Source organism: Terrapene carolina, unplaced genomic scaffold (assembly GCF_002925995.2).
Source record: "Terrapene carolina triunguis isolate 2854851 unplaced genomic scaffold, T_m_triunguis-2.0 Scaffold238, whole genome shotgun sequence".
NCBI lineage: Eukaryota > Metazoa > Chordata > Testudines > Emydidae > Terrapene > Terrapene triunguis.
In genome coordinates, this window is record NW_020664589.1 from 18957431 (window position 1) to 18969096 (window position 11666).

At 49.0% G+C, this 11666-nt stretch overlaps 1 protein-coding gene across 1 annotated transcript in view; it reads right to left on the minus strand.

Annotated features, from left to right (window-relative positions):
• GARNL3 (GTPase activating Rap/RanGAP domain like 3) overlaps positions 1–11666 on the minus strand; it is a 212543-nt gene that overhangs the window by 14759 nt on the left and 186118 nt on the right. The window contains exon 29 of the mRNA XM_024201166.1: positions 10319–10454. Within this exon, the coding sequence (XP_024056934.1) occupies positions 10319–10454 (136 nt within the window). The remainder of the gene's footprint in view (positions 1–10318; positions 10455–11666) is intronic.

Genomic DNA, 11666 nt, shown 5'->3' on the forward strand with positions numbered 1-11666 from the left:
TCATAGCTGATTTGGCTAATTGTTTTCAGCCTTGCAAAACTGGGCCTTTTTAAAAGCATCAGATATATATCTGTCTGGTCTAAACTTTATTCTGTTTGTACATTATAAATGTGATCAAGTCAAGATCACTTGTAGCTAAGTTACCATTAATTTTTAGTTCTGTGATCAGGTCCTCTTTATCTGTCAAAACGAGGTCTAATATAGAATTTCCCTGTGTTGGCTGCAACTATTTTTGAATTAGGAAACTGTCATCCACAATGTTTAGAAATTCCAAGGATGTTTTAGTATCAACAGCATAAGACCTCTAGCATAGGTCACAAAATGAAGTCTCCCATGATCACAGTTTTTCCCCCCTACACATTATAGATAGATGTGTAAAGAGTCAGTCATCCTGTTCCCGAGTGTGATATGGGGGGGGGGGGGTCTGTAGCAGACATCAACTAGTACCCCATCTTGTGCTTTATCTGTTAGGACAGCAGTTCTCAACCAGGGATACAAGGCCCCCTGAGGGGCCGTGAGCAGGTTTTAGGGGGTCTGCCAAAACAGGGCCAGCATTAGACTCACTGGGACACAGGGCAGAAAGCCGAATTCTGAGCCATGCTGCTCATGGCTGAAGCTGAAGCCCAAGCCTCTCCTCCCCAGGCTAAAGCCGAAGCCTGAGCAACTTAGCTTTGTGGGGCCCCCTGTGGCGTGCGCGAGGCCCTGGGCAATTGCTTTCCTTGCTACCCCCTAATGCCGGCCCTGGCTTTTAATGTACTGAAAAACACTTGTTGTGGCATGGGTGGGCCGTGGAATTTTTATAGCATGTTGGGGGAGCCTCAGAAGGACAAAGGTTAAGAACCTCTGTGTTAGGATACTGAGACATAACCAAGATAATTTTCTTCTGAGTTATCAGTGAGTTGGAAACAGTTAATGTTTGACAGAGTTTTACTCCCTCTCCCCTTTTGCCCACTCAGCCCTTCATAAATGGGTTATAACCATTGATTTTAACATTCCAGTTGTCTGAATCATCCCACCAAGTTTCAGTAATACAACTACAGTACATCAAATTTATGCTGATAAATGAGCAATTCCAATTCCTCTTGTTTGTTCCCAGGCTCCTCACATTAGTATATAGGCAATTCAATAATTTCTTCTTTTCATATCCTTTGGCTCCTTGATTAATTTTGTTTTCAACATCTCGATTGTGTGCTGAGTGCTCATATCTTCCCTCATTTTACACTCCCGTAGTCTGACCAACTGTATATCACAGGCCATTACATTTCATCCAGTTACACCTGTAATGAGCCCAATAACTTGTGTTTAAATAAAGCACATCTTCCAGAAAGGCATCCAGTCTTGATTTGAAGACATGAAGATGGAGAATCCACCACTTCTCTTGGTAGTTTGTTCTAATGGTTAATTGCTCTCATAATTAAAAATGTGTGCCTTGTTTCTAATATGAATTTGTATGGCTTCAGTTTCTAGTCATTGGGTTCTTGTTATGCGAAAGAATGTAGGCAATACTTACAGGACAGGTGACACTATCCTGAGAAGCAGTGACTCTGAAAAAGATTTGGGGGTCCTGGTGGATAATCATCTGAGCATAAGCTCCCAATGTGGCACAGGACCCAAAAGAGCTAATGCAATCCTGGTATGCATAAACAGGGGAACCCCAGTAGGAACAGAGAAGTTATTTTACCTCAGCATTTGGCACTGGTGCAACCACTGCTGGAATATCGTGTCCAGTTCTGGTTCCCACAATTCAAGAAGGATGTTGATAAATTGGAGAGAGGGTTCAGAGAAGAGCCATGAGAATGATTAAAGGATTAGAAAACATTCCTTATGACTCAAGGAATAGATTCCCTCAATCTATTTAGCTTAACAAAGAGAAGGTTAAGGGATGACTTGATTACAACCTATAAATAACCACATGGGTAACAAATTATAGAATTGTAGCACCTGAAGGGACCTTGAGAGGCTATCTAGTCCAGTTCCTTGTACTCATGGCAGGACTAAGTATTATCTAGACCAGTGGTTCTCAACCTGCGGCCCAATCAGCACAGAGCTGCAACCCATGTGACATCCTTAGGGCCATACTGGTAGTATTCGATGCGGCCCACAATGGCAAAAAGGTTGAGAACCACTAATCTAGACCATCCCTGACAAGTGTTTGTCCAACCTGCTCTTAAAAATCCCCAATGATGGAGATTCCACAACCTCCCTAGGCAATTTATTCCAGTGCTTATCCACTCTAACAGGAAGTTTTTTCTAATGTCCAACCTAAACCGCCCTTGCTGCAATTTAAGCCCACCCTCAGAGGTTAAGAGTTTTTAAGCACTGGAATAAATTGCCTAGGGAGGTTGTGGAATCTCCATCATTGGGGATTTTTAAGAGCAGGTTGGACAAACACCTGTCAGGGATGGTCTAGATAATACTTAGTCCTGCCTTGACTGCAGGGGACTGAATTAGATCACCTCTCGAGGTCCCTTCCAGTTCTATGATTCCATTTTGGTTCACCATGCCACCACACTCTCCAGAATCAAATCCCTCCTTAGGAGACACTTCTTTTGTGAGGCCTACAATAATTAATGCTGCATATTTGTCAAGGGTATGACTCCTACTACAAAAACTGGGAGGTACAATTTATTTTTTACTAATTTATTTTTTACAGCACCTACTGGCCTCAACCAAGATCAGGGCCCCATAATACTGGAAGCTGTACACACACATAGCAAGACACCATCCTTGCCCCAGAGAGCCAACCGTGTGAACAGGCAAGACAGAGTAGTATCATTATACCATTCTGCAGATGGGGAACTGCTGCACACAGAGATGAGATGACTTACTGTAGGTCACACAGGGAGTCTGTGGTCAAGGCAATAACTGAACCCAGCTTTCTTGAGTCCTAGGCCAATGTTTTAACCCACAAGGCCATGACCTTGCTTTCTGAAAAACGTTATGGTCTTGTCATGCTGCCCAGCCCACTCCTGAGCAAGACTCCCTCATTGATCTTACAATGTTGACTTTATAATATCTACAGTGCAGTGGAGTGTGGATTTCAAATAATCTAAAGTATGGCTTTTAAATAATTTTTTCTGGGAAACTAAAGGATATTTGACTTTTTTCATAATTTTCTAGGACAGCTTTTACTATTCAATAAGTATTAGGTGCCTTTTTAAACAAAGGACAGTTATCTTTTCCATAACTGGCATTTTTCGAGATATGTCGCTCATGTCCATTCCATGTTAAATGTGTGTGCTCACCACATGCACCGGTGCCAGAAGTTTTTCCCTCAGTGGTATCCGCAGGGGACAGGCTCTGGCGCCCCCTGGAGCGGCACACATATGCTGCAGTATAAGGGGCACCGCCGGCTCCTCCCACCCTCTATTCCCTCTTGCCAACAGTGGGGAAGGAGGGCGGGTCATGGAATGGACATGAGCAACACATCTCGAAGAACACCAGTTACGGAAAAGGTAACTGTCTTTTCTTCTTCAAGTACTTGCTCATGTCCATTCCATTTTGACTCCCAAGAAGTACCAACAGAGGTGAGTAGGAGCTCATGGATGTGTAGCCTGTAACAGCTCTGCCTAATCAAGCGTCATCCCTTGCCTGCTGGCTGATGGTTTAGTGTGCCATGAACGTGTGAACTGAAGACCACGTTGCGCTCTCGTCGAGTGGGCCTTCACTAACGGCGGCGGCTGAACCTGCGCCAACTCATAACAGGTCTGGATGTAGGAAGTGATCCAATTGGAGATCCTCTGAGAGGACACTGGCAGGCCCTTCATCCTGTCCACTGTCGCAATGAAGAGCTGTGTCGACCTGCAAAAGGGCTTGATATGCTCCAGGTAAAACGCTAAGGCAAGTTGGACGTCCAGCTGCCTCTCCTCATTCGTCTTGTGCGGCTTAGGACAGAACACCGGGAAGAAGATTTCCTTTTTGATATGGAAGGAAGACACCACCTTCAGAAGGAAGGCCAGCTGGGGTCACAGCTGTACCTTGTCTGTATAGAAAACCGTATATGGCAGTTCCATCTAGCCGATGTCATTGCCACAAGGAAGGCAACTTTCCACGATAGGTGAGAAAGGGAACAAGAGCCCAAGGGCTCAAAGGGCGGACCCGTGAGTCTGAAGAGAACCAGATTGAGATCCCACTGTGGGACAGGATCTCTAACAGGAGGGAGGAGCCTTTTGAGGCCTTTCAGGAACCTGACAGACATGCGAGAACATCCATCCACCCTGGATCGGTGGATGAAAAGCTAAGATGGCACCTAGATGAACCTTGATAGACAAGAGGGCCAGGCCCTGATTTTTCAGGAGGAGCAGGTATTCCAAGATTGACTGCAGCAAAGAGTGCGTTGGGAAGACGCTACGTTCAGATGCTCAGTGGGAAAACCTCGTCCACTTAGCCAGGTAAGTCGCCCTAGTGGAGGGTTTTCTACTTCCCAAAAGGACTGCTGCACCTCCCTGGAGCAGGCTTGCTCCTCTGGGTTCAACCATGCAGCATCCACACCATGAGGTGGAGGGAGACAAGGTTGGGGTGCAGGAGGCCACCGTGGTCTTGCGAGAGAAGGTCTGGTCGGTCGGGCAGGGGCCACGGGGGGCTACTACCAGATCCAATAGCGTGCCAAACCAATGCTGGCACGGCCACACCGGACCGATCACAATGACTCGAGCCTTATCCCTCTGCTCACGAGCGGGATGGGTGGGAACGCATACATCAGGTCTCCCAACCAGGACAGGAGAAAGGCATCTGAAAGAGCGCCTTTGCCAAGGCCCTGCAGGGAGCAAAACTGATATTTCCTGTTCTGCTTGGTGGAGAACAGGTCTACTCGGGGAGTTCCCCACCTCTGCAAGAGCATCTGGAACACTCCTGAGTGGAGCGACCACTCGTGGTGAGAAAAGAAGGACCTGCTGAGGCAATCTGCCAGCGTGTTCCTGACGCCAGGAAGGTGATACGCCTCCAGATGGATCGCATGCTGGATGCAGAAATCCCGTAGATGGAGTGCCTCTTGACAAGGGGCAGACGAGTGCGCTCCCCCTTGCCGGTTAATGTAAAACATCAAGACCGGGTTGTCCATCAGCACTCGAACCACTTAGCTGGATAACTACAGAAGGAACAAGCCAGAGGCCAGGCGAACTGACCTGAGCTCTTTGACATTTATATGCAACGTCATCTCCTCTGCGGACCACGTACCTTGTGCTCTCCAGGCGAGGTCCAAGGCATTCAATATCAGCGACACCGAAGGTCGCAGGCTGTTGAACGGGACTCCATCGAAGACTGTTCCGGGGTCGGTCCATCACTGCAGCTCGGTGAGTACCTCTGATGGGATGGTGATGACCTTGTCCATGTGATCCCTGGACAGGCCATAGTCCGTAGCCAGCCACTGCTGTAAGGGTCACATTTGGAGCCTCGCATGGCGGATGATGTACGTGCACACCGCCATATGGCCCAGCAGCTGTAGGCAGACCCTGGCTGTCATGAGAGGAAACACAGAGACTCTGGCAATGAGGTCCCTCATCGTCTGGAACCTGTCATGCAGCAGAAAGGCCTTTGCTCTGGTGGAGTTGAGGACTGTCCCAATAAACTCTATCTTTTGTACAGGGACTAATGTTGATTTTTCCTCGTTTATCAACAGGCCTAGTCTCCTGCACGTGGTCAACAGCATCGCGACGGCACCCTGGACCTGGGCTCTGGAATGATCCTTGACCAGCCAGTCATCCAGATACGGGTAGCTCAGGATACCTGAACGTCTGAGGTGAGCCGCCACCACCAACATGCATTTTGTAAACACCCTTGGTACCGTAGCCAGGCCGAAGGGGAGCACTGTGAACTGGTAGTGTGCGGATCCCACCGTGAAGCAGAGGAAGCGTCTGTGTCCTTGAAAGATTGCTATATCAAAGTACGCGTCCTTCAAGTCAAGGGCAGCATACCAGTCTCCCGGATCTGGGGAGGGTATGATGGAGGCCAGGGAAACCATGCGGAACCTCAACTTCTTGAGATACTTGTTGAGGCCTCACAGGTCCAGGATGGGCCTTAGGCCCCCTTTAGCCTTCAAGATCAGAAAGGTAACCGGAGTAGAACTCCTTGCCCCAAAGGTCTAGGGGGACTTCTTCCAAGGCCCCCACCTGCAGTAGGCCTTGCACCTCCTGATGCAGTAGACTCTCGTGAGAGGGGTCCCTGAAGAGGGACGGGGAGGGAGGATGGGAAGGGGGACAGAAACAAACTGGAGGGTATAGCCCTGCGCCACAGTATTGAGGACCCAACAATCCAACGTTATAGACATCCGGGCTGGGAGGAAAAATGAAAGTCAGTTGGAGAAACGGAAGGGGGCAGGATCCAGGACAGTGGCTGGAATGTCGTCCTCGGGCGCATCCTCAAAATGCCCATTTCGACCCCTGCTCGGAGCGGGAAGAGCTAGCCTGTGTCAAGGTAGAGGGCTGTTGGCCCTGATAGCATTTGTAGCCCTTGCCCTTCTTCTGGAAAAGCTCCTGCTTAGGCTGGCTATGCTGCTGATGGGGAGGCTGCAGCTTAAAATGCTTTCTTTGCTGCCCCAGGTATAGGCCCAGGGTCTTGAGTGTGGTGCGCGAGTCCTTTAACCCGTGCAGCTTATCGTCTGTTTTCTCCGCAAACAGAATTTGGCCGTCGAAAAGGAGGTCCTGGATGGACTGTTGGACCTCCGCTGACAGCTACGCCGCCCTTCTCATGGTTATGGCTGAGGCCATGGTCCGTGCCGTAGTTAGCCACGTCCGAAGCCACCTGCAAGGTCTGCCCTCGCCAATCCCTGCCCCTCTTCCAGGATGGCCCGGGGTTCCTTCCTGGGGTCATCCAGAAGGGAGTCAACAAATTTGGCCATCGACTGCCAGATGTTAAAATCATAACGGCCCAGTAGAGCCTGATGATTCACCACCCTCAGCTGTAGGCTCGATGACGAATAAACCTTTCTCCCAAAAATGTCCAACTTTTTCACCTCCTGATTTTTGAGAATAGCCTCCAGTTGTCCCTGTCTTTCCCGCTCATTGACAGCAGATGCTACTAGCGAGTTCGGGGAAGGGTGGGAATACAGGTATTCATACCCTTTAGCAAGCACATAGTACTTGCGCTCCGCCCACTTGGAAATTGGGGATATTGATGCAGGAGTCTGCCAGAGGGCCTTGGTAATCTTGGCCTTCCCGTCACGTACTGGCAGCATGATTCTAGCAGGTGCTACGGAGCTGAAGATGTTGAAGAGGGTGTCCAAGGGCTCCTTTAGCTCCTCGGTTTCTAGTCCCAAGTTCAAGGCTACCCTCCTCAAAAGATACCTGATGAGCTGTGGTATCGTCTGGGGGACCATAGGCGGGGGTCCCATGATGGCCTCATCGGAGAGATGAGGAAGAGGATGTAGGTGCAGCAAGAGTCACCACCTCTGTGACCTGCTTGGCATGGCCTTCTTCCCCCATCTGTTGGACATGGGGGGGGGTCACAGGCATGGCAGCCTCCGTCTCAGGTGGACGGGAGACCATGGCAGAGGACTTGTCAGAGACTCCTGACACTGACTTATGCCTTTGGGGCAGCTGCGTGAACCCCACAGGTTCCAAGGGTGCCACAGCATGGGCCATTGACCCTGTGGCCATGGTAGTGCTGACTGTGCCACAGAGAGAACCGGTGTCGCCAGTGGGTTCTTGGTCCAACTCCGAGCCCAGGGATGGAGGGCCATGTTCCGGAGATCGGGACCACACCAAGGCCGACCAGGCGTCTTGGTCCTGGCTGTGTCCACCGCCACACTCCAAGTGGGATCTGTATGCGGGAGACGATCCACCGCGTCGAGATCCTGGTGACTGGCATCAGCATTTGGCGGATCCACGACAGTACTACGGCGATCTACACCGAGCAGTTCCCAACCGGTTTCGGCCTATAGAGCGGAAGCGGGAGCAAGAGAGTGACCAATGCCGCGATGACAAGCGTTGACGCTGGTATAGCAACCTCTGGCTATAGGTCAGTGACAGGTACCGAGAGTCCTGATGGAGGTTACCACTACAGCGGCAGCAATCCGAAGGCGAGCAACACTCCCGGGACCGGGGTCGCGGGGATGAACGTGCCTCAGTAGGTCTATGCCATATTACCTGTGATTGAGGCTTTGATCCTGCAGAGTGATGGCCGGAGTCCGGAGACCTGTGCCGAGGGCTCCAATTGGTATGTAGCCCTATGTCCGAGACGTGGTGGCTCTGTGCGGGCGAGCACTGGTGGGATGCTCCCTGACATGGTGAGCGGTACTGCATTGATGGGGACTGAGGGGGTGGTACAAGGGCAGGCTTATCCCTTGATTTGGGAGCTGCAGTCGCCGGTGTGGGCAACACCGGGAGGGACAAGATATCCTGCGCTGCCTGTAGGGCCTCTGGGGTCGACGGCATTGCCAGGTGCTGGACTGCCATGCTGCTGTCCGGGGTGGCTGGCCCATCCTGGGATGGGCTAACCTGCTCAACTGAAGCTGGGGCCCCACTCCCCCTTGGAGGCAATGAGCCACCGTTCGTTGTGTCTAGGCTCGCCTCCTTCCCTCTCCTTGCCCTTGCGAGCAGGAGACTGGCTCTCCAGGTCTTCCTCTTTTTACTGGTTGGTGCCGGGGAGGTGGATTGTCATCTGTCTGATGATGGTACCCACGGGCCGCTCCACACTGACGCCACAGTGCTGGGTGCGGAGTCCGATCTCTGCTGCCCCGGTGCTGGTGTCAGCGCCGACTCCATAAGGAGTGCTTCAAGTTGCGTGTCCCGCTCTTTCTTAGTGCGAGGCTTAAAGCTCTTGCAGATTCGACACCTGTTGCTGACATGAGATTCTCCCAAACACCTTAAACAACTGGTGTTGGGGGGTCACTGATGGCCATGGGTTTCTTACAGCAGTCGCAGTTCTTAAAGCCCAGGGAGCGGGGCATGCTCCGTCCCAAGCTTAAGTCCCGTCTGGGACAACTAAAACTAACTAAAACACACTAAAGGAACTAATACTAGTTGATATAACTATGTACAATAGAAAGGTTTGCAACAAACAATTCTACAGAAGAAAAGGTTTGCTGAAGCCAAGGAATGTACTAGCACCATCACTGGTGGTAAGAAGGAACGGAGGGTGGGGAGAGCCAGCGGCGCCCCTTATACCGCGGCATAAGAGCGCCGCTCCAGTGGGCGCCAGACCCAGTCCCCTACGGATACCACTGAGGGAAAAACTTGTGGCACTGGTGCATGTGGCGAGCACACACGCCTAACATGGAATGGACATGAGCAAGCACTCGAAGAAGAACTAAAATTATTACTTTCCCTGTTTTTTTCTATCACAGCTATATAGCAGCAGTAGCATATTTAACTGAGCCAGAGAGATGTACAGCAGTGGCTCTCAACCTTTCCAGGACTACTGTACCTCTTTCAAAAGCCTGATTTGTCTTGAGTACTCCCAAGTTTCACCTCACTTAAAAACTACTTGCTTACAAAAATCAGACATAAAAACACAAAAGTGTCACGGCACACTATTACTGAAAAATTGCTTACTTTCTCATTTTACCATGTAATTATAAAATAAATCAACTGTGATATAAATACTGTACTTACATTTCAGTGTATAATACATAGAGTAGTATAACCAAGTCATTGTCTGCATGAAATTTTAGTTTGACTTTGCTAGTGCTTTTTACATAGCCTGTTGTAAAGCTAGGCAAATGTCTAGATGAGTTGATGTACCCTCTGGAAGACCTCTGCGTACCCCCAGGGGTACTTGTACCCCTAGTTGAGAACCACTGGTATACAGTGTGTGATCTTGTTATTAGGCCCTTGTCATTTCATATTTATCCCCCCTACTGTTTGTTACTCCACTGATCCGGTCATATCTAAAGTGATATTGCAAGCTTTTTGGGGCTGGGGCTGCCTAATTACTATTTTCATTCATAAAGGAACTGTAATACTCCGGTGGTGAAAAGAGCTGGGTGTTGGGAGGGTGTCTCAGTTCAGTTCTTAGTAGGTAACTGTCTCTTTTCTGAACCTCCCTCCATCATAACTGGCATCTTTGTTTGCAGTCTTATCCCTGAAAAATAGTTGTCAAAGATTCAGCAGGCCATTGAAACTGGATTCTCCTCCTCCTCCTCCTAGGAAAGGTCCCTCCAGAGCAGTGCTGAGGGATATTGGCAGGAGGTGAAGTAGAGCAAGCTTGCACAGCCACTTCTATGGATGAATAGAAAATTTCGGTCTTCAGCCACAAGGGCTGTCAATCCAAAATCTTTCACCATCTCCAAATTCACGAAACCAAAAGCCCAGAGGTATTGGAAATGTGATAATTGCCAGAGTGATTCAAAGCCAACACACAACCAGCCCCAACAATACTTTACCTTCCGCTGAGGAAGAAGGAAATTCTGGCATTTCATGAGCTGTTGGAGTCTGAGGAGAACTGTTTGAACTGGTTTCCTTGGAACTGCTATTGGATGATCCACTTACTGTTGCAGTAGCTTTAAAATAAATATCTGACTGAAATGACAAATAATACATTGTTAGCACAGCAAGACTTCCCAGTTTAGCATTGAGACTGTGCCCAAAGAGTTGTCCTTTAAATGGTGCAGCCACTGTATGCTGATTTGCCAATGGAAAGGCCTTAAAGACATCTGGAGCTGGCCCTGGGAGGATCACCCCAGAGTAAAAGAATCCTCTGGTGGTATACAGTTGGCAGAGCAGCCAGCTCCTACATGATCCCCCTACTTGCAGTTACAGAAGGTAGCATGGCCTGGGCTTTCCAGAGGGCTGTCAATTCCTGACTGGGCCCCTTAGCCCTGTTGGCAATCAATGCACATTAGACAATGCATATTAGAGTAGCCTGAAGGGCAAAGGTGACCAGCCCAGATGGCTCCAGGAATGGGAGAAGGTCAAAAACAGCACCGGACCATATTGGCACACTCCTGCCCTCCCAGGTTTGCTGTGTGCTCCTCAAATACAACTGAGGAACTGGACCAGAGTCCAAGGGTTTGGCTCAATAACCAACTTGTGTTCCTATGAAGTTAAAAAATGTAGCCTAATCTTTCCTTTACTATCACTGCTCCTCATTACAAATAGAGAATTCTCCCTCCTTTTTCCAGGTGCATATATAAGGGCTAAGCACAAAACACACTGAGCCATCTTCATCCTTGAAATCATGGAATTACCCAGGGATGAAGTTGGCCTATTCGCACTTATCCATGCACTCACATCTGGTGACTCACTGAACCCCTTTACCCTTTATTCAGTCAGAGGAATGTCAAGTGGAAAAGAGAAAGGAGTATTCCTAACTATGTAAAATGAAAGAAACTGGGAAAGACATTGGAAAAGGAGCATCTCTGGGTGAGCAATGGTAATATAAATGATAGTTTTCAGAGTAGCAGCCGTGCTAGTCTGTATCCGCAAAAAGAACAGGAGTACTTGTGGCACCTTAGATACTAACACATTTATTTGAGCATAAGCTTTCGTGGGCTACAGCCTGAAGAATACGCTAATAACAATACATCACAAAGAGAAATGATTCTGTATATTTAAATTGCCTAAGATGCATTACGAGATGCCTCCTACTAAGGGTAAGAAAAATTACTGCTCAGAACATATAAATCTGATCAACTGCTGTTTTATCACCTCTGCCCCGCTCCTCCCCCAGAGAGCAAATGCTTCCTGCTGCCCTTCATTGTCTGTTTAGATCACATCAATTTAATTTAAAAA